This window comes from Xenopus laevis, chromosome 1S (assembly GCF_017654675.1).
Source record: "Xenopus laevis strain J_2021 chromosome 1S, Xenopus_laevis_v10.1, whole genome shotgun sequence".
NCBI lineage: Eukaryota > Metazoa > Chordata > Amphibia > Anura > Pipidae > Xenopus > Xenopus laevis.
The window spans coordinates 193,429,084-193,455,457 of NC_054372.1; the positions used below are offsets into that span (position 1 = coordinate 193,429,084).

At 45.1% G+C, this 26,374-nt stretch overlaps 1 protein-coding gene across 1 annotated transcript in view; it reads left to right on the forward strand.

Moving 5' to 3' along the window:
• Positions 1-26,084, forward strand: part of ctif.S (CBP80/20-dependent translation initiation factor S homeolog) — a 117,067-nt gene extending 90,983 nt beyond the window's left edge. The window contains exons 10-12 of the mRNA XM_018244596.2: positions 19,344-19,499; positions 24,543-24,596; positions 25,591-26,084. Of these exons, the coding sequence (XP_018100085.1) occupies positions 19,344-19,499; positions 24,543-24,596; positions 25,591-25,806 (426 nt within the window). The 3' untranslated portion in view covers positions 25,807-26,084. The remainder of the gene's footprint in view (positions 1-19,343; positions 19,500-24,542; positions 24,597-25,590) is intronic.
• Positions 26,085-26,374: the final 290 nt, after the last annotated feature.

Here is a 26,374-nt window from a genome sequence, read left to right on the forward strand (position 1 = left end):
TTCTGTTATACAGATAGCTAGAATCTCAGCTGCCATAAAGCAGGACAGGACTGCTGTTTACAATGGGGATCAGATAGGATCTGTGCAGCCACTGGGACAGAATGTTCTGTTATACAGATAGCTAGAATCTCAGCTGCCATAAAGCAGGACAGGACTGCTGTTTACAATGGGGATCAGATAGGATCTGTGCAGCCACTGGGACAGAATGTTCTGTTATACAGATAGCTAGAATCTCAGCTGCCATAAAGCAGGACAGGACTGCTGCTTACAATGGGGATCAGATAGGATCTGTGCAGCCACTGGGACATAATATTCTAATATACAGATAGCTAGAATCTCAGCTGCCATAAAGCAGGACAGGACTGTTGCTTACAATGGGGATCAGATAGGATCTGTGCAGCCACTGGGACAGAATGTTATGCAGACAGCTAGAATCTCAGCTGCCATAAAGCAGGACAGGACTGTTGCTTACAATGGGGATCAGATAGGATCTGTGCAGCCACTGGGACAGAATGTTATGCAGACAGCTAGAATCTCAGCTGCCATAAAGCAGGACAGGACTGTTGCTTACAATGGGGATCAGATAGGATCTGTGCAGCCACTGGGACAGAATGTTATGCAGACAGCTAGAATCTCAGCTGCCATAAAGCAGGACAGGACTGTTGCTTACAATGGGGATCAGATAGGATCTGTGCAGCCACTGGGACTGAATGTTATGCAGACAGCTAGAATCTCAGCTGCCATAAAGGAGGGCAGGATTTAAGCTTCCACAGAATTTCTACAGAAAATTCAAAAAGCACTGGCTGACTCAGCAGTGAATGCAGAAGTTAAATGCAGAGCTAAGAAGTGCCTGCAGGGGGCTCTGAAGCATTTGAAATGACTACTCCGTAGTTACACACCTGTAAACTTGAGGGGTCAGTTTTACGTTTCTTTTTCCCCCGAAAGAAACTGTATGTGCGGTCCTCAGCAATGAGATTATATTAATCCATCCTGATCGCTATTGGACAAAGCTCAGATCATACCTAATTTTATATCTATGAAAATATATACAGGTATAGGATCCGTTATCCGGAAACCCGTTATTCAGAAATCTCCAGATTATGGAAAGGTCATCTCCCATAAACTCCATTTTAGCCAAATAATCCAAATTTTTAAAATGATTTCTTTTTTCTGTGTAATAATAAAACAGTAGCTTGTACTTGATCCCAACTAAGATATAATTAATCCTTATTGGAAGCAAAATCAGCCTATTGGGTTTATTTAATGTTTATATGATTTTCTAATAAGATCCAAATTAAGGAAAGATCCATTATCTGGAAAACCCCAGGTCCCAAGCATTCTGGATAACAGGTCCCATACCTGTATATATGAAATCTATAATAATATGTGAGTAATATTACACCCCACAAATCTGCCTATAAACGAATCTTCGCGGCTGAAATGACAAATAGTATTTCATAAATCTCCTGCCTGTGCCCTTTCTGCCTCCCCATTTAGGTATCGCTTAACAGCAGAGCTGCCAATGTTATATAGATTAGTATGTACAATATTTAGGTAAAAAGCGATTTGTCTTCATCTTGCCAAAGGTAATAATACTCATAGGGTGAGAAGATGAAGATGCAGAGATGTCGGTAGACCTGGCGGGGATAGTGTGCTGGGATTTGTTCATTTAGTATCACCTCTATGTTACTGGAACGACACGAACATCCAAAAATAAAGATTCTGTTTGTGCTTCATTATCATCATCATTTATTTATATAGCGCTGTCAAGATACGCAGTGCTTATTATAATCATTTACTTATACTAGGATTATAGTCGTCTTCCTCTCCCTCAGTCCTACCCTGCTTTATGGCAGCTGAGATTCTAGCTATCTGTATAACAGAACATTCTGTCCCAGTGGCTGCACAGATCCTATCTGATCCCCATTGTAAGCAGCAGTCCTGCCCTGCTTTATGGCAGCTGAGATTCTAGCTATCTGTATAACAGAGCATTCTGTCCCAGTGGCTGCACAGATCCTATCTGATCCACATTGTAAGCATCAGTTCTGTCCTGCTTCATGGCAGCTGAGAGTCTAGCTATCTGTATAACAGAACATTCTGTCCCAGTGGCTGCACAGATCCTATCTGATCCCCATTGTAAGCAACAGTCCTGTCCTGCTTTATGGCAGCTGAGATTCTAGCTATCTGTATAACAGAGCATTCTGTCCCAGTGGCTGCACAGATCCTATCTGATCCCCATTGTAAGCAACAGTCCTGTCCTGCTTTATGGCAGCTGAGATTCTAGCTATCTGTATAACAGAACATTCTGTCCCAGTGGCTGCACAGATCCTATCTGATCCCCATTGTAAGCAGCAGTCCTGTCCTGCTTTATGGCAGCTGAGATTCTAGCTATCTGTATAACAGAACATTCTGTCCCAGTGGCTGCACAGATCCTATCTGATCCCCATTGTAAGCAGCAGTCCTGTCCTGCTTTATGGCAGCTGAGATTATAGCTATCTGTATAACAGAGCATTCTGTCCCAGTGGCTGCACAGATCCTATCTGATCCCCATTGTAAGCAGCAGTCCTGTCCTGCTTTATGGCAGCTGAGATTCTAGCTATCTATATAACAGAGCATTCTGTCCCAGTGGCTGCACAGATCCTATCTGATCCCCATTGTAAGCAGCAGTCCTGTCCTGCTTTATGGCAGCTGAGATTCTAGCTATCTGTATAACAGAGCATTCTGTCCCAGTGGCTGCACAGATCCTATCTGATCCCCATTGGAAGCAGCAGTCCTGCCCTGCTTTATGGCTGAGGTTCTAGCTCTCTGCTGCTAGGTAATTGGGCTGCGGCTTATTGCAGTAAGGTGAAAAGCTTCCCCTGTGTCTACTATGTGTCGAAGCATGGGTCCCATTTATTTAGCGGGGTTGAACTTTGAACTTTTTTTGAACCAAATTTAACTATGTAACTATGGGAAATATTTTTGGCTTTGAACAATGTCCCTCAGAATAAGGAAGACCAGTTCTTTTATATTGCAGTGCTTGGGCCCTCAGTGCTTCGCTCTCCTGATCTCATACAGTAATATAACTCACAGTATCGTCATTTATACAGTGTCGAGCTTAAACTTCAGTACTACACTAAGCCCTGTGGATTTATGGGGATTATCTCTTTGCTTACTTGGCTGTCGGGTAGTATTGCGAGACATATAATGTTTAATAAAGTAACAATATCATTTATAGATGTCAGGCTGTGCCGTGTGCCTGTATTTAATATAGATGCACCCGTAGGAACTCACTAGCACCGAGTGTTTCTGATAAAGGTTAGTATCACAGCACATTAATGTGCATCTTGTAGTAGCACTACTCCTTGTGGGGAAAATATCCTCTGTGTAGGGAGTGTGGGATAGCAGGTATAGTAGGGAGAGATGGTGTCTATAGTAACAGTGGATAATAGTCTCTGGGAAGGGAGTGTGACTGTGGAATAGCAGGTATAGTAGGGAGAGATGGTGCCTATAGTAACAGTGGATAATAGTCTGTGGGAAGGGAGTGTGACTGTGGGATAGCAGGTATAGTAGGGAGAGATGGTGCCTATAGTAACAGTGGGATAATAGTCTCTGGGAAGGGAGTGTGACTGTGGGATAGCAGGTATAGTAGGGAGAGATGGTGCCTATAGTAACAGTGGGATAATAGTCTCTGGGAAGGGAGTGTGACTGTGAGATAGCAGGTATAGTAGGGAGAGATGGTGTCTATAGTAACAGTGGATAATAGTCTCTGGGAAGGGAGTGTGACTGTGGGATAGCAGGTATAGTAGGGAGAGATGGTTTCTATAGTTACAGTGGATAATAGTCTCTGGGAAGGGAGTGTGACTGTGGGATAGCAGGTATAGTAGGGAGAGATGGTGCCTATAGTAACAGTGGATAATAGTCTCTGGGAGGGAGTGTGACTGTGGGGATAGCAGGTATAGTAGGGAGAGATGGTGTCTATAGTAACAGTGGATAATAGTCTCTGGAAGGGAGTGTGACTGTGGGATAGCAGGTATAGTAGGGAGAGATGGTGCCTATAGTAACAGTGGATAATAGTCTCTGGGAAGGGTTTGTGACTGTGGGATAGCAGGTATAGTAGGGAGAGATGGTGCCTATAGTAACAGTGGATAATAGTCTCTGGGAAGGGAGTGTGACTGTGGGATAGCAGGTATAGTAGGGAGAGATGGTGCCTATAGTAACAGTGGGATAATAGTCTCTGGGAAGGGAGTGTGACTGTGGGATAGCAGGTATAGTAGGGAGAGATGGTGCCTATAGTAACAGTGGATAATAGTCTCTGGGAAGGGAGTGTGACTGTGGGATAGCAGGTATAGTAGGGAGAGATGGTGCCTATAGTAACAGTGGATAATAGTCTCTGGGAAGGGAGTGTGACTGTGGGATAGCAGGTATAGTAGGGAGAGATGGTGCCTATAGTAACAGTGGATAATAGTCTCTGGGAAGGGAGTGTGACTGTGGGATAGCAGGTATAGTAGGGAGAGATTGTGTCTATAGTAACAGTGGGATAATAGTCTCTGGGAAGGGAGTGTGACTGTGGGATAGCAGGTATAGTAGGGAGAGATGGTGTCTATAGTAACAGTGGGATAATAGTCTGTGGGAAGGGAGTGTGACTGTGGGATAGCAGGTATAGTAGGGAGAGATTGTGTCTATAGTAACAGTGGGATAATAGTCTCTGGGAAGGGAGTGTGACTGTGGGATAGCAGGTATAGTAGGGAGAGATGGTGTCTATAGTAACAGTGGGATAATAGTCTGTGGGAAGGGAGTGTGACTGTGGGATAGCAGGTATAGTAGGGAGAGATGGTGCCTATAGTAACAGTGGATAATAGTCTGTGGGAAGGGAGTGTGACTGTGGGATAGCAGGTATAGTAGGGAGAGATGGTGCCTATAGTAACAGTGGATAATAGTCTCTGGGAAGGGAGTGTGACTGTGGGATAGCAGGTATAGTAGGGAGAGATGGTGCCTATAGTAACAGTGGATAATAGTCTCTGGGAAGGGAGTGTGACTGTGGGATAGCAGGTATAGTAGGGAGAGATGGTGCCTATAGTAACAGTGGATAATAGTGTCTGGGAGTTGAATTTTAACCCAATAATGCGTAAAAATTTTTTATGAAACCCAAAGAAATATTTGGATCTTATCTTAATACTATTTTGGGATCAGAAGTTCCACGCATTATTAGGGAGAAGCTTGATAGGGGCGACGGTGCAGTGTAGCCATGTAGTAGAATGTGTTTGTGTATCAGACTAAGACATTTATTCCCACATAGAGGTGATGGCTCCCTGAGGTGCTGTTTGTGCTGACATCTGTTACACAAGTTAACAGGACGGAGCTGATGGAACACTGTGAGTAATGGTTACCATGTGTCCCGTGGACGGGTTGAGCGCCGGGACGAGTACCGTGGTCACTGCCAACTGGTGTGTTAGAAAGATGTTTACTCGCACCAACCAGTGGGATGAGGTCATTTGATCCCTAAAAACCTCAGCGATGCTGGACGGAGCATCATGCCCTTCCTGTGAACTGTATAGTAGGTGGAAATGTAGCGGCGTGCATTGCCAGGAGAATGATGGAATGTCATGTGCAGGCCGAGGGCTTTGCTACACGGCTTGTGACCGCAGGCATCCAAAGGGGCCCCCATGGGTGCAGAAAGAAAGAGGACAATCTAAGCCACAAGGGGGACTATGGAAATGACTGGGGTCCTGTATACATTCAACGCTGTAGCCCTTTGGCCCTGGCTATGATACTGTCACAGCAAAACACATCAGTTAATAGTGCTGCTCCAGCAGAATTCTGCACTGAAATCCATTTCTCAAAAGAGCAAACAGATTTTTTTATATTTAATTTTGAAATCTGACATGGGGCTAGACATATTGTCAGTTTCCCAGCTGCCCCCAGTCATGTGAGTGCTCTGATAAACTTCAGACACTCTTTACTGCTGTACTGCAAGTTGGAGTGATATCACCCCTCTCTTTCTTCTCCAGCAGCCTAACAACAGAACAATGGGAAGGTAACCAGATAACAGCTCCCTAACACAAGATAACAGCTGCCTGGTAGATCTAAGAACAGAACTCAATAGTAAAATCCAGGTCCCACTGAGACACATTCAGTTACATTGAGTAGGAGAAACAACAGCCTGCCAGAAAGTAGTTCCATCCTAAAGTGCTGGCACAAATCACATGACTGGGGGCAGCTGGGAAACTGACAATATGTCTAGTCCCATGTCAGATTTTAAAATTGAATATAAAAAAAAATCTTTTGAGAATTGTATTTCAGTGCAGAGTTCTGCTGAAGCAGCACTATTAACTGATGTGTTTTGAAAAAAACATTTTTTCCAATGACAGGATCCCTTTAACTTAAAGGTGAACAACCCCTTCTGCTACATTGTTTCATCACGCAGAATAGAAAAAGAGTGGGCCAATCAGACGTTGCTTTCGGTTGTGGATTTGTTGAACAGATTTAAATGGATATCGGGAAGTTGCTTAGAATCCCATTGCCTTTCATTCGACGTAATTGAATTTTTGGTTTTGACTTTCCTCTTTATTTATAAGAAAACTGGTTAAAAACAGTTGTATAATTGATATTTATATTATTTATATATTTAACTGGGTATAACCTGGAAACATTTGGGCCCCTCTTTTATCTTTCCCTGACAAAGGGGCCCCGCCTGCTCGCTGGGAAGCTGGAGATGGAACAGACTTCGCGTGACCCTAAAGCGCAGGGGAGATGAGTTCTATTCCAGGCTCGGCCCTCCGCAGCTCCCATAAAAGAAACATCAGTTCTTCTCTATAAATAAAAAATGGCTTTACATGGAGAAGAATCTGCGGCCGGTGAATTGCAGGTCAGCATTGCAGGGTGTGACCGTCCCAAATCTTTCACTGATCCACCTCCAGCCAGGCATCACTTCCAGCCGCTGAGCATCCCTCAATAGCAGCGCCTGACGATTTGGCACGGGGGGGGGGGCATTAACCCTTCGCACACTGCGAGTTTAGTATTAACCTTTCAGCTGGAGCAGGCAGTGTTGTTTCTGCACCTCGTTCCATGTCTAGTAGCAGCATTCACGCTGGTCGCTAGGATTTCTCAGCTTAGCAACCGGGTAACATAAACAAAGACAGGCCGAGGGGTTCATAAACAATACCCCACGGTTGTACCCCTTTCTCCTCCTGACACCATTGTGCCATCATCACACTGCAGTTAAAGGCAAGAGCATTTAGTTAATAATAATTACATAGTGCTAATTAGGTGACATAGTCATAATTGTACTATTGCCCATTTTCTGTGCTATTGTGACTGGCTGTTAACTTCCCCGATGTCTTTGCCCTCGCAGGCTCCCCGGGCTAATGCTCCAGGGAGTTGCCATCCTTCAGTCGCTGGTGAGCTGCTGTAATCCTGCTCCAGCCAAGCATATTTACTCTCAATGACCCCCAGTCACATTAAAGGAGAACTAAAGCCTAACTAAAGAAGTAGCTAGAAATGTTGTACATGAAGTTTTGTGCTTCTGTACCAGCCCAAGGAACCACAGCCCTTTAGCAGTAAAGATCTGTGTCTACAAAGATGCCCCAGTAGCTCCCCATCTTCTTTTCTGCTGATTCACTGCACATGCTCTGTGCTGCTGTCACTTACTGAGCTTAGGGAGCCACTCACAATATACAGTACACATAGAATAGAAATGTCACAATATAAGGCTGATTAGTAATAAATACACATAATTACTACATGGCAGCACAGAAACCAGTGCAATTAGCATCAGAATTGAATAATCAGCAAACCTGTAGCATCAGCTTATATTACAGCCAGGGAAGCTCATTTTCTGCTGGATAATTAGTGACGAGCCCTAAGCTTAGCTTCTCAACAGCCAATCAGAGCCCACTGAGCATGTGAGTGTCACAGACACTTTCCAAGATGGTGACCCCCTGTGACAAGTTTGAAGTCCTGGATCATTGCTGCTATTGACAAGCTGAAACTTTAGCCTCGTGCAATAAGTTCACTATATAATATATGGCATTTTTAGCCATATTCATTTTTAGGGTTTAGTTCTCTTTTAAGGTTAGTGTTTCCTGCGGCTTATTGTCATAATGTCTTGTCTCCAACGCAACCCCAGATCCCTTCTAATACCTGGAAAGAAGCAGCATGCCTAAATTACGACTGACTGCATGAATTGCACCCTCGTGGCACCCACTGTGTTTGCAGGGCTCACTAGTCTGCACGGCTCTTGGCATTGGGAAAGCCCATTGGCCGGTGCTTCAGTTTGAGCAGTAGCCTGCACCCCCAGCCCAAACTGCCCTTGGAGCCTATTGAGGTGCTTGTTTGTGTATTGTCCTGTCCTTTTGTTCAAGATTTGTTTGATGGTAGAATTAGTGCCCATTGAAGCCCAGGGCTGTGCCTGTTTATCCTGCAAGATTTGCCTATAATATTTCTGCTGTCTGGTCGGGAAAGAGGTGCAGAAAGGTGCCAGTCGCTGGCAGGAGACTTAGAGGATTCAAAAGCAGCAAAGCTGCCACCTATTCACATTTCAGAACAACGTCTGTGGCATAGCACACAATGCGCTTCGTTTTCCAAAGTCACCCGAAGTTGCCTCACGAGGAAACTTGGGACAACTTCGGAATACGAAGCACCACGTTTGCTAAGCCACAGGCGATTTTTCATTATAGCAGGACGAAAACAGGAGGATGCCATTCGGGCAGATGTCGCCCCAAAGAAGCGCCGATTAGTCGCCAGGCTCTAAATCTCCCCGAATCGCCAGGTGTGCCCTTACCCTTAATTGCACGAGAAACCTAGAATCCCTTTGAACAGACACAATGATGGTGAGCGGAGGGTCGGGTTTATCTGCACAAACGTAAGAGTCGTTAGAGAGTTGTGCTCAATGATATGCGCATATCAAAGAGCAGCCCCAGGCTTACTTGCCCTTTATCTGCCTGCTGATCCCGCAGCCAATTTCCCTCTTGCGTTTGCCTTTATTCTTGCTTCACTTCAGAAGCAGAAACCCACTCCCAAAAAACAGATTATCCAGGATTGCAGTTCACAGCGCAACAACTTGTCCCATGCATTTTATATGTTAGAGATAAGTCCAAAGGAGATGGTCTGTGCCTGGGGACAGCATCTCAGCATGGAGCTCAACCCTGCCCTCAAATACTGAGCTCCCCTGTACCCCCCCATGCTCCGGAATACACTCCTTCCATAGACTACTTCTACTAGTAGGGCTGATCAACCAGGAATCATATGATAGGGGTGCATTCTATACATTAACAAGCCACCCCTATAACTTAACTTTTAGTATCTTATAGAATTCTACAACATAAGCAACCTTGTGATTGGCCTTCATTTTTTCTTTTTTAATACTTTTTAAATTGTCTTCTTTTGACTCTTAAGGTGGCCATACATGGGCCGATAAAAGCTGCCGACAGACCGAGTCAGCAGCTTATTGGCCCGTGTATAGGGCCCCCCGACAAGCTTCCCCGAAATTCGGCTAGATCTCGATTGGATGGGACTAAAAATCCCATCGGATTGCGGCCTCATCTGTTCGTTGATGCGGTCCTGTGATCCGACCGCCCGTAAAGCCACCGTTAGGATCCGATCATAGGGCCCTAGGGCCCACGATCGGATCAGCCCAATATTGCCCACCTCAAGGTGGCCAAACGAGCGGATCTCTCCATGTATGGACAGCTTTAGGTTTGAGGGCACACACTCATTTGGGAAAATGAAGCCATCTAGCCGGCGATTTACATTCTAGCCGACGGGAGGCAGTTTCTGGAGATTAGTCGCCCGAAGAAGAGGAGATTTGTCGCCAGGCAACTAATCTCCCCGAACTGGATCCCTCCAGATAGAAATCACCGGCGGTATGGCACTTGGAGCAATTCGTTTTCCGTTGCCTCATGAGGAAACTTCTGGCGACTCCCAAGTGCCATCCCGTCTGCGATTTTCATTCAAGCCGGCGGGGAGGCAGTTCGGGGAGATAAGTCGCCCCAAAGAAGAGGAGGTTTGTTGGTGGGTTAGGGGTATTTTAATCACTGCAGGTGTTTTGATCCCCCAGAGTAATGTGTTTACAAGCTCAGGTCTGTTATAGCTGTGGCTGGAAGAGAATTCTGGGAATTCTTGGGAAGATCAAAGGTCGAATTTCAAAGTTATGTGAATTCTATTCAACTCTAATAAATTCGACTCGAAGGGGAGGTTATTTATGAAAAAACTCGAACGTCTAATATTCGATCGAATAGGAACGACCCAAAAATTCAGATCGAGTTTTTCTACAACAAATTTTTTGTAATTTTTACGCACAACATAGACTCCCATTGGAGTCTATGGGGCGTCATTTTCGCAGCAAAACTTGCCAGAAAATTGCCTCATCGCTACCGTTAATATCTTCAAATAGTTTAAGAGACCTCTGCCATTGACTTGTACGTGATCTCGGCGGGTTTGGGGTGGAGAATAGTCAAATCAGAACTGTTTCCAGGGTCGTGGTGTGAGAAATCTCACATTCAAATTCAAGTTGGTGGTTTAAAATTCAAATTTGTGAGTTTTGACAAAAAAAAATTAAATTTGAATTTACCATTAGAACCTTAGTAAATCTGCCCCTGTGTCATAATCTCATTATGGCAGGTCCCTTCTTGCCTTATCAGGATCCTTCCTGCTCCTGCCTCTTTTTTTGGGGCTTATCTGACCCTCTAGGCTGCATTCCTTGCTCCCCTCTCAAGCCGCTATCACACTGTCCTTGTTACTCCGGAATGTTATCTGAGCTCACACACCCTCACACTACTACACCCCCCACTCCATTATCAAGTCGTTGCCACTTCTCCCACCCTATAGTTAATTTTGTCCCTTTCCGCTGTCTCCAGCAGCACCATCCTGCTCAGTGTCACCTTCCACTCATCCCGCATGTGCTAAACACCCACTTGCACCCACTCCCACACTCCCAATCCTGTTATAGAATCCACAGAGCTTTGCAGTTGAACATGTTGAACTTTCCCTGTAAACTCAAGGCACAAATGGCATTTTGATTTGCTGCTGTCCAGACAGATTAACTGGTGTTCTTGGCTAATCCAGTTGTATCGCTGAAAATAATGGATAGGGATCTGTGTAAATAGTGAATACAAAAAAAAAAGTGGTACAGTGAAACATCTGAGCCCAATGACTAATCTCCCCGAACTGCCTCCCACCGGCTACAATCTAAATTGCCGAAGGGATGGCACTTGGAGCGTTTAGCTTTCTGAAGGAAAATTTCGGTTGACTTCGGAAAACAAAGCAATTCGATTGCCATTCCACCAGTACCGTAATTTAGATTCTAGCCGGCGGGAGGCAGTTTGGGTTGATTAGTCTCCCAAATAAGAATCAGTTTGTCACTGGCCGGCCAATCTCACCCAGTAACTTTTTGTGCCCCTGCCCTAAGGGCAGAGACACGTGGAGATTCAGGGAGATTAGTCGCCTGGCAACAAATCACCTTTTCTTCGGGCGACTAATCCCCTGCTGGCTATATTCTAAATGGCCGGTGGGTGGCACTCGGATTGCTTCCTTTTCCGAAGTTGCTCCTCACGAGGAAACTTCGGGCAACTTCGGAAAACGAAGCATTCCAAGTGCCATCCCGTGGGCGATTTAGATTCTAGCCAGCGGGGAGGCAGTTCGGGAATATTAGTCGCCCGGAGACGAATCAGTTTGTCACTGGGCGACCAATCTCCCTCAGTAGCTTTGTGTGCCCCTGCCTTAAGGGCAGAGACACGTGGCGATTCGGGGAGATGTCGCCCGGCGAAAAATTGCCTTTTCTCCTGGCAACTAATCTCCCCGAGTGATTTGTTTTCCAAAGTCGCCCAAAGTAATCTAAATCACCGGCGGGATGGCACTCGGAGCGCTTCGTTTCCAAAGTTGCCCGAAGTTGCCTCACAAGGAAACAGGAAGGCAGTAAGGGGAGTTTAGTTGCCTGAAGAAGAGTGGATTTGTCCCATTACTAGGAAATAAAGCCCTGAAGATCACTGAGTACTGCATGTAGCTTGTATTAGCACTACACCCATATTACAACTTGAAACCCTTCTCTTTCTTACTTCTCCATACTCCTCTCCATCAATGTTCACCTCTAGGCTTTACACACGTGGGTGCCCATCAGTAATGGAACAAGTGCACCAATGCAGGACTCAACCACTCCAACTCTGTCAGGCCTAGGTATCTGGATGCTCAGTGTGAACCATATTTTCAGCACAGTCATGCCCCTATACTCAAATACAGAATAGGTTTGCTGAAATGGGAGTGAGAGAACTTGCCTTCACAAAAAAGAGAGCGTAGCATCAGAAGTCAAGCAAATCATGGCAACTGTTAGTAATGTGCATGCATATTTGATATCCTTTGGTCGTGTGGGTTTGGGTCAGTAATTGGGGTTGCTGGTGTGGGTTTAGGTGGGCGACTTGTCATCTTGAGCCTCTACCGTATCTCTCCCTGCTGGTGATATCAGTGGAAGTCTTCTCCATCATGCCACCAGCAGCTTGGACTTTGGTTGGTTTTGGTTCCCCAGGGGAAGGTCTTATCATTGGGGGCAGCAGGGGTATGCCCTTACTATGTTTGGAGAGAGCACAGCAGATTTATTTTCCATGAATTCTCCTATAAATTTTACACCCCCAAAGATGAAAGATGACCCTTTATAACTGAACTTCAAACTCGCCCCCCTGCATGGCAGTATGGCCAATATTTAGATATCCGTGCCCCAGACAAACTGTCACATTACTGCAGCTGCTCCCATCGCGTATCGCCCTTTTTCCCTCCATCCTGGTAACCATCCAGCCAAAATAGAACCATTAGGGCATCTCAGCATGATTCCTAAACGTAGCCCAAATAAACAGAGGCATCCTGGCATTCAGATACTGATGGAAGACATTGCTTCATGGTTCTATAATGCACAGCCCCGAGCCAATAGGAAAAGCTCATTTCCGTCCTGCGATCCCACTGTTTAATATATCTAATGACAGCCATTTAAACATACAGGCAACGAGGTGCAGGAACGTGCCAGATCAAAACAAAAGAAACCAATGGACTCAGCCCTGATTCGTATGAGAAATAAACCCCTTTGTTCCTATAGTCTCCTCACCAGATGTATGTACCGTACAGCGAGGAGCTCAACCCATGTTAAAATCACCAGCAAATGTAAATATTTAAATCTATTACACTCGTCCTTAGGATTGTTCCATGTAATGGGAATGAACAGGAAACTGCAATGAAAGCTTCCTTTATTAACCCCTTGCTCGGGGGTCAGGTAGCCCCTGGCAGTCCAAGGAGGCTGGGGTCCCATCCAAGGGGGAGAAATACATTAATCAGAGGTTTCTAACTTGCAGCCTTTCTGTTGCTCTTGTTTTACAGTTCTTACAGTTTTACATATTGAGATTAAACCCTCTTTCGAGACACTTTGGAGAACATAAAGAAGGCTCTGGGGTGGGGGGTTCTGGAATGACCTACTAACTGCCCATACCCTGGGTATATTTATGTCTCTAATACAGGTAACCCATAGCTTTAATGAGATCACATTCCTTTTGGGGGGCCCAGTTGTGAATTTCTTACATTACCCAAAAGTGTCCCACTAGACCTGCACCTTGCTGAGCCAAGAGATGGTCTCACCAAGGGAACTTGTTCAATGAATTAGTCCTCCAAGTTTATCTCATTTCTAATAGCAGGTTATCACAACATTGTGCAGTGGTGTAACTAGATGTTACTGGGCCCCACAGCAAATTAATTTTAGGGCCCTCAACATATCCAGAGATTGTCCTGTTTTACCAATATATGTTCAAATTGCTAATTAATTAGGGCCTCATGGGGCCCCATATACCTTATGCAGCTGCAGGGTCTGCTTCCTCTATAGTTACGCCCCTGACATTGTGTATCACAAAGATGTGTTTCTCATTACTTGGAACTTAATTCCCCTCCTTTCATTCATCTCATCCCCAACTTCCCATGTCATATCACAGATCTCATCTGTTGCTCTTCTACCCCCTGTATGGCAACCGCTAATAATAAGCTGTATTTGATACCTGTTGGTCGTGTGGGTTTGGGTCAGTAATTGGGGTTGCTGAGGTGGGTGGTGGGTCCAGCTTTTGGTATTACCAGACTGTCTCTCTTGAGTCCCTTTGCTCTACCTTATCTCTCCCTTTTGGTGAAATCAGTGGAAGTCTTCTCCATCATGAAACCAACAGCTTCAGGTTGCGTTAAAAGTAAAGGTCCATGGTTGGTGTTGGTTCCAATGGGGCAGGTCTTATCATTAGGGGGAGCAGGGGTATGTCCGTGATATTTCTCCTATAATTTCTACACCCCACATCCCAAAAAAAGATGGTTTGTTAGTCCAGACTGAGGGGCCCATTCACTAAGTTCGAGTTAAGGAATAGAGTAGTTTTTTGTGCTCCTCGACTATCGAATTGGCGTAAATTCGCCTGAGTAGAATCATTCGAATAGATCGAGCACAAAAACGCTACGACTATTCGCCCATTCGATAGTCGAAGTACTGTATCTTTTAAAAATACTTAGACTGCCTACTTCGCCACCTAAAACTTACCGAATTGTTTTAAAAGCCTATGGGAAAGTCCCATAGGCTTGTTTTCTAAGTTTTTGATCGAATAAAAAGGCATTCGATCGATCCTTCGATCGAATATTAGATTGTGCGACTATTCCTTCGTGCGACTGTTCGCCGGGCGAATATTCGCCCATTTGACTATTCGCCAGCGTGTAAATTCGCCCGAATTGCCTATTCGATTCTTTTCCCCAGTCGAATTTCGAGGGATATAACCCCTCGAAATTCGACCCTTGATACATCTGCCCCTGAGGCTCTCCATAACTGAACTTCATGGAACTTAATTCCTTTCATTCATCTCATTCCCAGCTTCCCATGTCATCAACTCATCTGTTGCTAAACCCTGTGCATTTATTCAGCTTCTATCCCCCTTCACCCCCTTCCCGGGGATGTCAAATTTGAAGGTTTCCTTTGGACTGCAGTTCCCAACATCTTTGGGAGTCGTGAAAATGATAATGGTAGCCCTCTTGTTGACTACTTTGCCATGGAATATTCTACTAGGGCAGGGGTGTCCAAACTTTTTGCAACGAGGGCCAAATTTGGTGAGGTGAAAATGTGTGGGGGCCAACCATTCAGCCTGACATTCTTTGAACCATTAACATAATTTAACTCATTTAAACAAGGAATCGTGTAGCTGTAGCAGTAATATTTGGGCACATTGGTGAAATGATCTGCCACTTGGTCTATACTGCTGCCTGTGTGCTGAAGGTGTTAGTAATGGACTATTGGCACGTAATGTCACTGTCAAATACTTTTTTAGTTTACTGTACTGGCACTTTAGTACGTCTATTGCACCTTCAGCCCTAAAGAAGTATGTGAGAGCGGTGGGTCACTACGTGCCAGTACGTGTCTATTACTAACACCTTCAGCACACAGGCAGCAGTATAGACCAAGTGGCAGATCATTTCACTAATGTGCCCAAATATTACTGCTACAGCTACGCAATGATTGCACTGTGCTGGGGGGCCGCATTATTATTAATTACATGATGGAGGCTGAGGACCACTGTAAATTTAAAAATGGGCCGCAATTGGCCCCTGACTTTGGACATGCCAGTACTAGGGCTTATCTACAACATGATCACCTATCTATTGTTTGTTGGTGTTGGAATGATCTGCATGTCTCCAATACATATGGTGCATGAACGGTTTAACATTCTCCATCATGTTCAATTGACGAACCAAACTGATATCCATGGAACCAAGATATCGGTGGGGATCATCAGGAGCTTTAAAATCTTGGCACATTCCAAAACAAAAGCATGAGAACTCCACTGATGTTGATATCAAACCATTTTTATGGTGTTCCAATTTCTGGATCTAATGGTGATCCCAACATCCTCCGGAATTAATTTGCTGGGAATAGCCTTTGACATATTTATAGGCCAAGCATGTCATCCATACCTGGTGGAATTTATATAGTCATCAGGTATGAGTGAGGTAGCATGGTGTCAACACTGTGACTAAATGAGCTTCATGGGCTTCTCCTCTTTTAGATTTTTTTCCATTTGGGACAATTGATTCAGATGGCTAAGGCGTTTAGCAACAGCATGTTGTTTAAAGTTTTTCCCCCGATACTCATTTCATCAGACATTCATTCATAGGTTCAAAAATCCTCGCTGCTTCATACAATGAGGACTTCATTAAATGGCTAAATCTGAATAAACACAAGTGCAAAGGAAGGAAGTTCATCAAGAGCAACTTCTTTATCTGTTCATCTTACAGACTGGAATGTTTTATCTTTTCTCATTATCTTGTGTGTCTGTTGTGCTTTCCTAGCAAGGCGCCCTGTGTGTGTGTGTGTGTCTGTCTGTGTGTCTGTCTGTGTGTCTGTCTGTGTGTCTGTCTGTTGTGTGTGTGTGTGTCTGTCTGTCTGTCTGTCTGTCTGTCTGTCTGTCTGTCTGTGTGAGTGTGTGTGTGTGAGTATCTGGTGAATTACACAGCAGCAGAATGAACCTCCTCACCCGTCTGTGGCCCATAAATAAAGAAATGACATTCTTTTATTGCGGATTAGCTCTTATACTTGTGTAAGCAGTGAGTAGCGTGGGATGCCCAGGGTAACGTTTGTGTATCATTTTTAGAATTTATTATTATTATTATTAACATGTATTTATATAGCGCCAACATATTGCGTAGCACTGTAAAGTAAATGTGATTATACAACTAAATCACATGAATTATATACATAGAATATATGGAGTAACAAACATCACAATCAATACAGGTACAAAAAGGTGAGGAAGGCCCTATGCAGAAAGAGCTTACACTCTAAAGGGAAGGGAGTAATACACAAGGTGTGGGAGTGGGCAAGATCGAATTAAGTGGGTGAGAAATGTGGTACTGTATGTGGTGTTGCGTTTGGTAGTTAAGCAGAGTGAGGGGAGGCTTCTCGAAAGAAGTGCGTTTTCAGAGATTTCTTGAAAGCAGAAAGGTTGGGAGAAAGTGGGACAGACCGTGGGAGAGAATTCCAGAGGAGGGGTGCAGCCCTTGCAAAGTCTTGAATGTGAGCGTGTGAGGAGGTACAAGCAAGGAGTGCCGTGGTCAGGCCACCATCACAAATCACTGGGCCCCATACAACAATATTTTCTGGGACCCAATGTCGCCAGGGGTCCTGTAGAATTAAAAAAAAACATTGGTGTCCAGGGGCCTATATCTTATTAAAATACAGTGGAACCTTAATTTTACATCCCCCTGATTTTAAGTTTTCCCTCATTTTACATTGTTGTTTTCTGCATAATACATTTCCCTGATTTTACATTTTCCTGGATTTTACACCATTTTTTCTTGTCCCCTGAAAAACATAAAATGGGGGTTCTGCTGTATAAGACTGGTGGCCAGGGGTTTAAATAAAAAATAATAAAAAACACATTGGTGTTCAATGGAACTTACCTTCGGCTCCTTTCGTGGCTTGGGTATTTTCGCAGCTTTGTGGCTTCAGCTTCAGCTTCTTTTGTGGCTTTGGGTCTCTTCGTGGTTTCAGGACTTCAACTTTGGGTCTATTTGTGGCTAGGGTTTGCCATCTGGCTTTTATTACACTGGCCTGGCCGTTAAAAATGATGGTTGATCCCAATGTTATTAATAGGGGAAAAACATAAATATATAGGAAGGCCGATATTTTTTTCGAGAGAAGGTGGCAACCTTAATTGTTCCTTCGGGTCTATTTGTTGCTTCAGGTCTTTTCATGACTTTGACTCATCAACACTTTTGGTCTTCGTGACTTCGGATCTTTGGCTCTTCAGGATTTCAGCGGTTCCCCTTTTAGGACCAGTACAAATGTACTCCCTGAGTCCCCCTGATGGTGGCCCTGGCTGTGGTATACTAACCCTGTACTTACTGCTTGTTTCTAAAGGTGGCCATAGACGTAGAGATCCACCCGTTTGGCAATGTTGCCAAATGAGCGGATCTCTCCCTGATATGCCCACAGTGAAGTGGGCGATATCGGGCTCAGGCCCGGGTCTAGGGCGGCACATTTTTGGGGGCAGCATGCCGCCCAGCCGCTCTGTGGGGAGCCTGTGCTCCCCAGTGCACCGGTGCTCGCACGCTGGCGCTTTTGCGGTAGCGTGTGGTAGTGTGGGCGGGCGCTAGGACCGTGCGGAGCGCACGGCCTAGGGGTGCCCGTCCAGTGAATCCGGCGCTGATCGGGCTGATCCGATCGTGGGCCCTAGGGCCGAATGATTGGATTATAATGCATCCGAAACAGGGGGTAAGATCGCGGGACCGCATAAACGCAAGGATGCGTCCGCGATCCAATGGGCAGCAAGGGGTCACACAACTGGAGGGTCCAGGAACAAGTGCTTTGTGTGAAATTCTAAATGTGGTCATACACAGGGCAATAAAAGTTGCTGACAGACCAAGTTGGCAGCTTGTTGGCCAATGTATAGGGCCCTCTGATGGGCTACCTCAACTGTTATCTGGCCTGTTCATTAATGCTGTCCTCGTTCTGTCTGCCTGCATTGCCAGCGTTGTGGTCAGATCGTTGGCTTGGGCCTATGATAAGATCAGCCTTATATCTCCCACTCAAGATGGGCATAACTGGGCAAAATACGCTCTTTGTAGATTGCTCCATGGGGCAGGAGGAGGTTTCCATTCTGGATCCACTCGGAGCAATTGATTTGTGTCTTGGACTCTAAGGTCCTCTCCTACTTGTCAGCCCAAGGGGCAGGAGGGGGTTACACTTTTCGAGGGGATAGGAACAAGTGCAGGGGACCCTAAGCCCTCCTTGTTAACCTTGGCCTGACAAGCCTGGGAGCTGAAGGGGACTGAGCTTCTAGAGGGGCTGGGGGAGAAAGTTCTTAGTACATGGGACCCTAAGGGCAGCGATATTGTGTCCCTTACCAATCCTGCACTTAGGGAGGTATGTAATAAAGGCTCTAAGTTTGCCCAGGAGCAATAAACCATAGCAACCAATCAGCAGGTAGCATTTACTGGTCACCTGTTTAAAAGCAAACCTCATATTGGTTGCTATGGGTTACTGCTCCCGGGCAAACTTAGTGCCTTTTATTACATATGGGGGTTTATTAGCCTTTTGTAAAGGAGCCAAGTGTCTGTAAGTCAAGTCATGTGCAGCCGGACATTACATTCAGGCTCCATATATTTATATATATAAATAGCAGCAGAGACAACAGTCTGATCCTCGAGACTGAAATAACCACACTCTGGTTAACTGGTTTCCCCTTTTTTTCTGTTGATTTCACAATTAAAGTAAAAGCAGTTGAACGGATTCCTGACATCTCGCCGTTTGCAGGAATCTATTGGCTCATTTCGGTGTCTCACAACCCTGGGTGACTGTTCTTTTCATTTGTGTTTTGCAGAAGGATTTCTCCATAAGGGAAGAGATGCACCGCTCGGATGTGGAACGCTGGCTGGGTTTCATCACCTTTCTGTGCGAAGTCTTCGGCACCATGAGAAGTAGCGCAGCCGAACCTTTCCGAGTCCTTGTCTGTCCCATCTATACCTGCCTTAGGGAGGTAATGGCTGCTCTCCTATGTCAACTAAATTCTCTCGTCATCCGCGGGATGGTCCCGTTACAATTCTCAAGACAATTTATTTGATATGGAAATGTTGGAAGATATATCATCTAGGGATGCACCTAACCAGGATTCCGTTCGGGATTCGGCCTTTTTCAGCAGGATTCGGATTCAAACTAATCCTTGTGCCTGACCGAACCAAATCCGAATCCTAATTTGGTGGGGGTTGGGAAATCACGTGACTTTTTGTCACAAAAGAAGAATTGTTTCCACTTTTTCCTTTCCTGCCCCTAATTTGCTTATGCAAATTTGGATTTGGTTCAGTATTCGGCAGAATCTTTCACCAAGGATTTGGGCATTCGGCCGAATCCCAAATAATGGATTCAGTGCATCCCTAATATAATCAACTTGCACTTCCCAGTTAAACTTCACTTAAAGGGGTTGTTCACCTTCCAAACACTTTTTTCAGTTGCGTTGTTTTCGGATTATTCACCATAAACAAAGACTTTTTTTCAATCGTTTTCCATCTTTTATTTTTTACCGTTTTCCCAAAATTGAACGTTCGTGTCTCTGGGGTTTCAGTCTGGCAGCTCAGTGATCCAGGAGCATCTGAACTGTTAAGATGGCCATAGATGTTGAGATTTTTAAAAGATCGTACGAATTTACCATCAACTAAAAAGACCAATTTGCCAGGAAAACAAAGGGGAGCCGCCTGCTTGGCCCTGCAAACATAGATAGATTGCACTGGGACCGACAAAGACTTTTTGACCTGGCCGATCAATTTCCTGACAGATGTCGGCCGAAAAATGGTAAGATGTACGATCGTTCGAATCCCACTAATCGCGCGATAATTTCGAAGGATTGGTCGGACTTCCCTAAAATCGGTCGTTCGGCAAGAAGAATCGTCGCGTCTATGGGGAGCTTTACAATTTGCTACATTTAGTTGGTACAATTAGTTGATCAACAGTATCTGTGGAGTATCAGCAACTATTGTATCAAGTCTATCAGCTGCCTGTAATGAAACCCAGAGATTCTGCTCAGCAGGGACAAAGATAAGAAATGTATCAACTAAATGTATCAATTTAAACCAGTTAAAGAGTCGGCGACCCCCTTCCCAGAGCTGCTTTAGAAGGTGAAAAATGAAACTTTACACTTCAATATTAGAAAAACGGTCACAAATAGAAGATAGAAAGTCATTGGAAAAGGTCCTTATTTCTGGTGATCTATCTGAAACCAACTGAACTGAAAAAAGTGCTTGAAGGTGAACAACCCCTTTAAAATGAACTCCTCCTTGTCTTAAAGCTACACCTGGGTTTAAACAACAGTGACTTGCTCATTATCTCTAAAAACTTCCCTGGTCCTCACTGTAAGCAGCAGTCCTGTCCTGCTTTATGGCAGCTGAGATTCTAGCTATCTGTATAACAGAACATTCTGTCCCAGTGGCCGCACAGATCCTATCTGATCCCCATTGTAAGCAGCAGTCCTGTCCTGCTTTATGGCAGCTGAGATTCTAGCTATCTGTATAACAGAGCATTCTGTCCCAGTGGCTGCACAGATCCTATCTGATCCCCATTGTAAGCAGCAGTCCTGTCCTGCTTTATGGCAGCTGAGATTCTAGCTATCTGTATAACAGAACATTCTGTCCCAGTGGCTGCACAGATCCTATCTGATCCCCATTGTAAGCAGCAGTCCTGTCCTGCTTTATGGCAGCTGAGATTCTAGCTATCTGTATAACAGAGCATTCTGTCCCAGCGGATGCACAGATCCTATCTGATCCCCATTGTAAGCAGCAGTCCTGTCCTGCTTTATGGCAGCTGAGATTCTAGCTATCTGTATAACAGAACATTCTGTCCCAGTGGCTGCACAGATCCTATCTGATCCCCATTGTAAGCAGCAGTCCTGTCCTGCTTTATGGCAGCTGAGATTCTAGCTATCTGTATAACAGAACATTCTGTCCCAGTGGCTGCACAGATCCTATCTGATCCCCATTGTAAGCAGCAGTCCTGTCCTGCTTTATGGCAGCTGAGATTCTAGCTATCTGTATAACAGAGCATTCTGTCCCAGTGGCTGCACAGATCCTATCTGATCCCCATTGTAAGCAACAGTCCTGTCCTGCTTTATGGCAGCTGAGATTCTAGCTATCTGTATAACAGAGCATTCTGTCCCAGTGGCCGCACAGATCCTATCTGATCCCCATTGTAAGCAACAGTCCTGTCCTGCTTTATGGCAGCTGAGATTCTAGCTATCTGTATAACAGAACATTCTGTCCCAGTGGCTGCACAGATCCTATCTGATCCCCATTGTAAGCAGCAGTCCTGTCCTGCTTTATGGCAGCTGAGATTCTAGCTATCTGTATAACAGAACATTCTGTCCCAGTGGCTGCACAGATCCTATCTGATCCCCATTATAAGCAGCAGTCCTGTCCTGCTTTATGGCAGCTGAGATTCTAGCTATCTGTATAACAGAGCATTCTGTCCCAGTGGCTGCACAGATCCTATCTGATCCCCATTGTAAGCAACAGTCCTGTCCTGCTTTATGGCAGCTGAGATTCTAGCTATCTGTATAACAGAGCATTCTGTCCCAGTGGCCGCACAGATCCTATCTGATCCCCATTGTAAGCAACAGTCCTGTCCTGCTTTATGGCAGCTGAGATTCTAGCTATCTGTATAACAGAACATTCTGTCCCAGTGGCTGCACAGATCCTATCTGATCCCCATTGTAAGCAACAGTCCTGTCCTGCTTTATGGCAGCTGAGATTCTAGTGTAAGTGTTTCTGAATGCCCATTAGTATGGCAGCAAAGTTCTTCCTGTATATCCGTTCATGTTTGAGAACAAAAGAGCTTGTCATTAAGTAGATGAAGTGATGTCAGTGACAGTGATAGTCAGGACAAGGGCTGTGAGCCAGTAACAGTGTGTGCTGAGTACGGAGATGTCCTGAGGGAACTGGCACCGCTCGTGCCCTTCACCCACCCGCATCCCCTCCCTTCCCTCGAGACGCTAATCCAAACCCTGGAGAGATCCCAAGTGCTAAGTATTTGTCAGACTTTCAGGAATACATTTGGGAAGGTGATTAAACACATTCATAAACAAGCGGAGGGAACCAACATGCGTCTCGCACAGAGGTGCGTCATCCGGCCCCTCTGATTGGATGCTTGGCCGGCAGCCATCTTGGCACTCAACGAGCCTGAAATTGCAGAGGGAAAGTGATTTTTAAAGATGCTCCTTCTATTGTTAGTCTTTATAAAGATGAGCTGCCGTCATGCAAAGCAATGCAACAAGGCATTCTGGGTAAGAATGTTAAAGGGGGTGTTCACCTTCCAAACACTTTTTCAGTTGAGTTCTATTCAGATTCTTCTCCAGAAATAAAAAAAGACTTTTTTCAATAGCTTTCCATTTTTTTTTTTTTTACAGTTTTTCCAAAATCTAAGTCTAAAGTTCCTGTCTCTGGTGTTTGTCTGACAGTTTAGTAATTCAGGTGCAGTTTCTGAACTGTTACAATTTGGCAACATTTAGCTAATACATTTCTCAGCAGCATCTCTGGAGTATTAGCAACTATTGTATCAATTCTAACAGCCGCCATTAGGGCAGAGACACGCTCAGATTCGGGGAGATTTAGTCGCCCAGTAAGAAATCGCCTTTTCTTTGGGGCGACTAATCTCCCCGAACTGCCTCCCGTCGGCTAGAATCTAAATTGCCGGCGGGATGGCACTCGGAGCACTTTGTTTTCTGAAGTCCCCCGAAGTTTGCTCGTGAAGCGACTTTGGAAAACTAAGCGCATCAATTGCCATCCCGCCGGCAATTTACATTGTAGCTGGCGGGAGGCAGTTCGGGGAGATTAGTCGCCCCACAGAAGAAGAGAATTGTCACTGAGAGACTAATCTTCCCCCTGAATCTGAGCGTGTGTCTCTGCCCTTAATGAAACTCAGGGAAAAGATAAGAAATGTATCAATTTTGAAAAGTTTAGAGGGTCGGCGACCCTGCCCCCCTTCCCAGAGCTGCTTTAGAAAGGTGAAAATTTTGATTTACACCTTATAGAAAATTTAGAAAAAAAATAGAAACTAATTTGAAAAAATCTTTATTTCTGAAACCAACTGAACTGCAAAAAGTGTTGGAAGATGAACAACCCCTTTAAATATACCAGCTGCCATTTTGTTCTTAGTGCCTTGGTGAGTGGCAGTTGGGAGAGTGCCATTCCGCTTTTATACCCTGATATTTGCCTTTATCTCTGACCATGTAATGAGCTATTGGGGACCCTGAGCCAAGGTTGGACCTCCAAGGGGGGTTTCAACTGAAAAAGCCCAACCTCCATTGCTTTGAGAACTTACAGAAACATAAACACCCAAGGAAATCATGTGAAGAAAAGCATAAACCTATCTCAGATGGGACAGTTGGTTCTCCTTCTATTTTGTCTATGGGACTCTGTAAAGAGACATAATGATGCTCCTATTGTTCCTTTTGGGATTGGGGCATGTTCCGCCTCTCCGGTGTCCCATGATGAGAGAGAGGGGTCAGTGGATCCCTACATCCCAGGGGTCAGGAGAGCAAAGGAGAAAGAGACGGCAGGTGGCTCATTTGGTACAAAGTCTCGTTTTAATGAGCAGTGCAGCCTCAATGAGCAGCTGTAGAATCCCCAGACGCCTCCTGTCACTATTTCTTTCAGTCTGTCAGGAGCCAAAGTCACTGGCCCTCTCTGAGCTTGTGGCAAAATACCCGAGTATAGAGTTAGTCAAATACAAGAGTCCTCTGCACTCAACCCATTATCAATATATTTAAGACAGAGACATTTTGTGCTACTGCTACTGAAAAATGCCTTACCCTTTAAACAACACAGGGATTGTTTGTCCATATATTGCAATATATTTAAGCTGAACAACTACGTCAAAGTCATCCCATATCTGGCCAGTCCTACGCTTAATTTTATCTGATTCATTAAGAATTCTATTGCTTCATTATACATTTTACACAGGGACTAAGTTTTACCTGCAACTTACTTGCTGCTTTCAAAGTAAAACTCCCAAACTGACCGATGTTATTGTCTTTCAGCTGTTGCAGTCGGAGGATGTGAAGGAGGACGCCGTGCTGTGTTGCTCTATGGAGGTGAGGCCAAATGTATTGTTCGGATCAATGTCCTGGTTATGCCACCCAGAAGCTTGGCTACATTGGCCTGATCTCCCGACTCCCAGCTCAATGATTGGATCAAATAGGGGTCCTCTAGGAACAGAGTCACATCCACAGCCCTTGGAGATTTCCCAACCTTTGTGCTTGAAATCAAACCAATCCCTGAAGAAAAGGCTCAGTATTAACCCATATATGGCAACCAGTACGCGGGCTTTCATTATCTTAAAGTGGTGGTTCACCTTTAAGTTAACTTTAAGTATTTTATAGAATGTCCGGTTCTAAGCAATGTTTTAATTGGTCTTCATTATTTTTTTTATATAAAGGTTTTTTTTCCTAGTCCAATAACCTATAGCAACATGTCAGCACTACATAAATAATAATCATTGCCCCTGTCTGGTGGCAGCTTTGCCCACTGACAAATAAGCCCTTTTTTTTTTTTGGTATGGTGTCACACGACACCATACAAGTCTATGGGCATCATTTCTGCGGTGAAACAAGGCGAAAAAATTCGCCCATCCCTACACATAACTACAACCCTAAGCCTCCGCAATCACCTGCATTATGTGTTAACCCCACCCCCAATCTGATCTCCACCCACTTTCCAACTCACTCTCTGCAAGACACGCCCACAACAGGACCTGCTGATCACACTTTTATGGGGGTTATTTAATGAAAGGCACTAAGTTTGCCCAGGTGCAGTAACCCATAGCAACCAATCAGCAGGTAGAATTTACCAGTCACCTGATTAAATGCAAACACTTATTGTCTGCTATGAGTTACTGCTACTGTTCAAACCTAGTGCTTTATATTACATATGGGGGTCTTATGGCACCCTGTTACTTGGGGCCCCTGAGTGCAGTACCCCTATTCTCATGATGATCCTGATTAGGAGCATCTGTCTCCCCATTGGGGACCTTAGGTGACGTAACAATCGCTACTATGCTGCCTACTGACCCCCTTTCTCTATTGACAGCTGCAGAGCACGGGTCGCTTGTTGGAAGACCAACTGCCCGAAATGATGTCGGAGCTCCTGGCAACAGCGCGAGACAAGATGTTGTGCCCCTCGGAGTCCATGCTGACGCGCTCCCTCCTCCTTGAGGTCATAGAGCTGCACGCCAACAGCTGGAACCCCCTGACCCCGACCATCACACAGTACTACAATAAAACCATCCAGAAACTCACAGGCTGACGGGGGGCAGGACAAGAGCTTCGGATGCCCCAGGATGGGCCCTATGGGGACACGGCTTGTGAGCGTCTCTTTAAAGAAGATAGTGATGAGATAGGGCTGACAGAACACAGCATGGGAGATCTTATTGCGTGAGGAGGGGGGGGATTATTTCTTTTATAGTGCTGTCCTCCCCCGACACTAAATATTCTCCTCCTCCATTCAGTTCTTGCCACTGCACCCACCCTGGGCATTGTACTGTGGGCACAACAGAGATGTGTATTAAAAGGCAAGTGTCTGGCTGCTATTGTTTACTCGTGATTGTGACGTCGCTTCACATGTGTCACACAAAGAGGCGCAGGGCCCCAGCATCTCTATATACCCAGGGGGGGGCTGAGCCTTGGAAAGTGGTTTGACGATCAATTAGAACATTGCACGGGTTGAATTTTTCATTTGCACTGTTTTGTTACATTTAAAGAGACAGAGAACTTTACTTTGCGGCGGAAATACCAAGAAGGATCGATCGCTGCGATCAAGTCGGGAGTCCAAAACTTCCGGGGGTTCCAAGGGGTCACACCTTATGCTCAGGCTG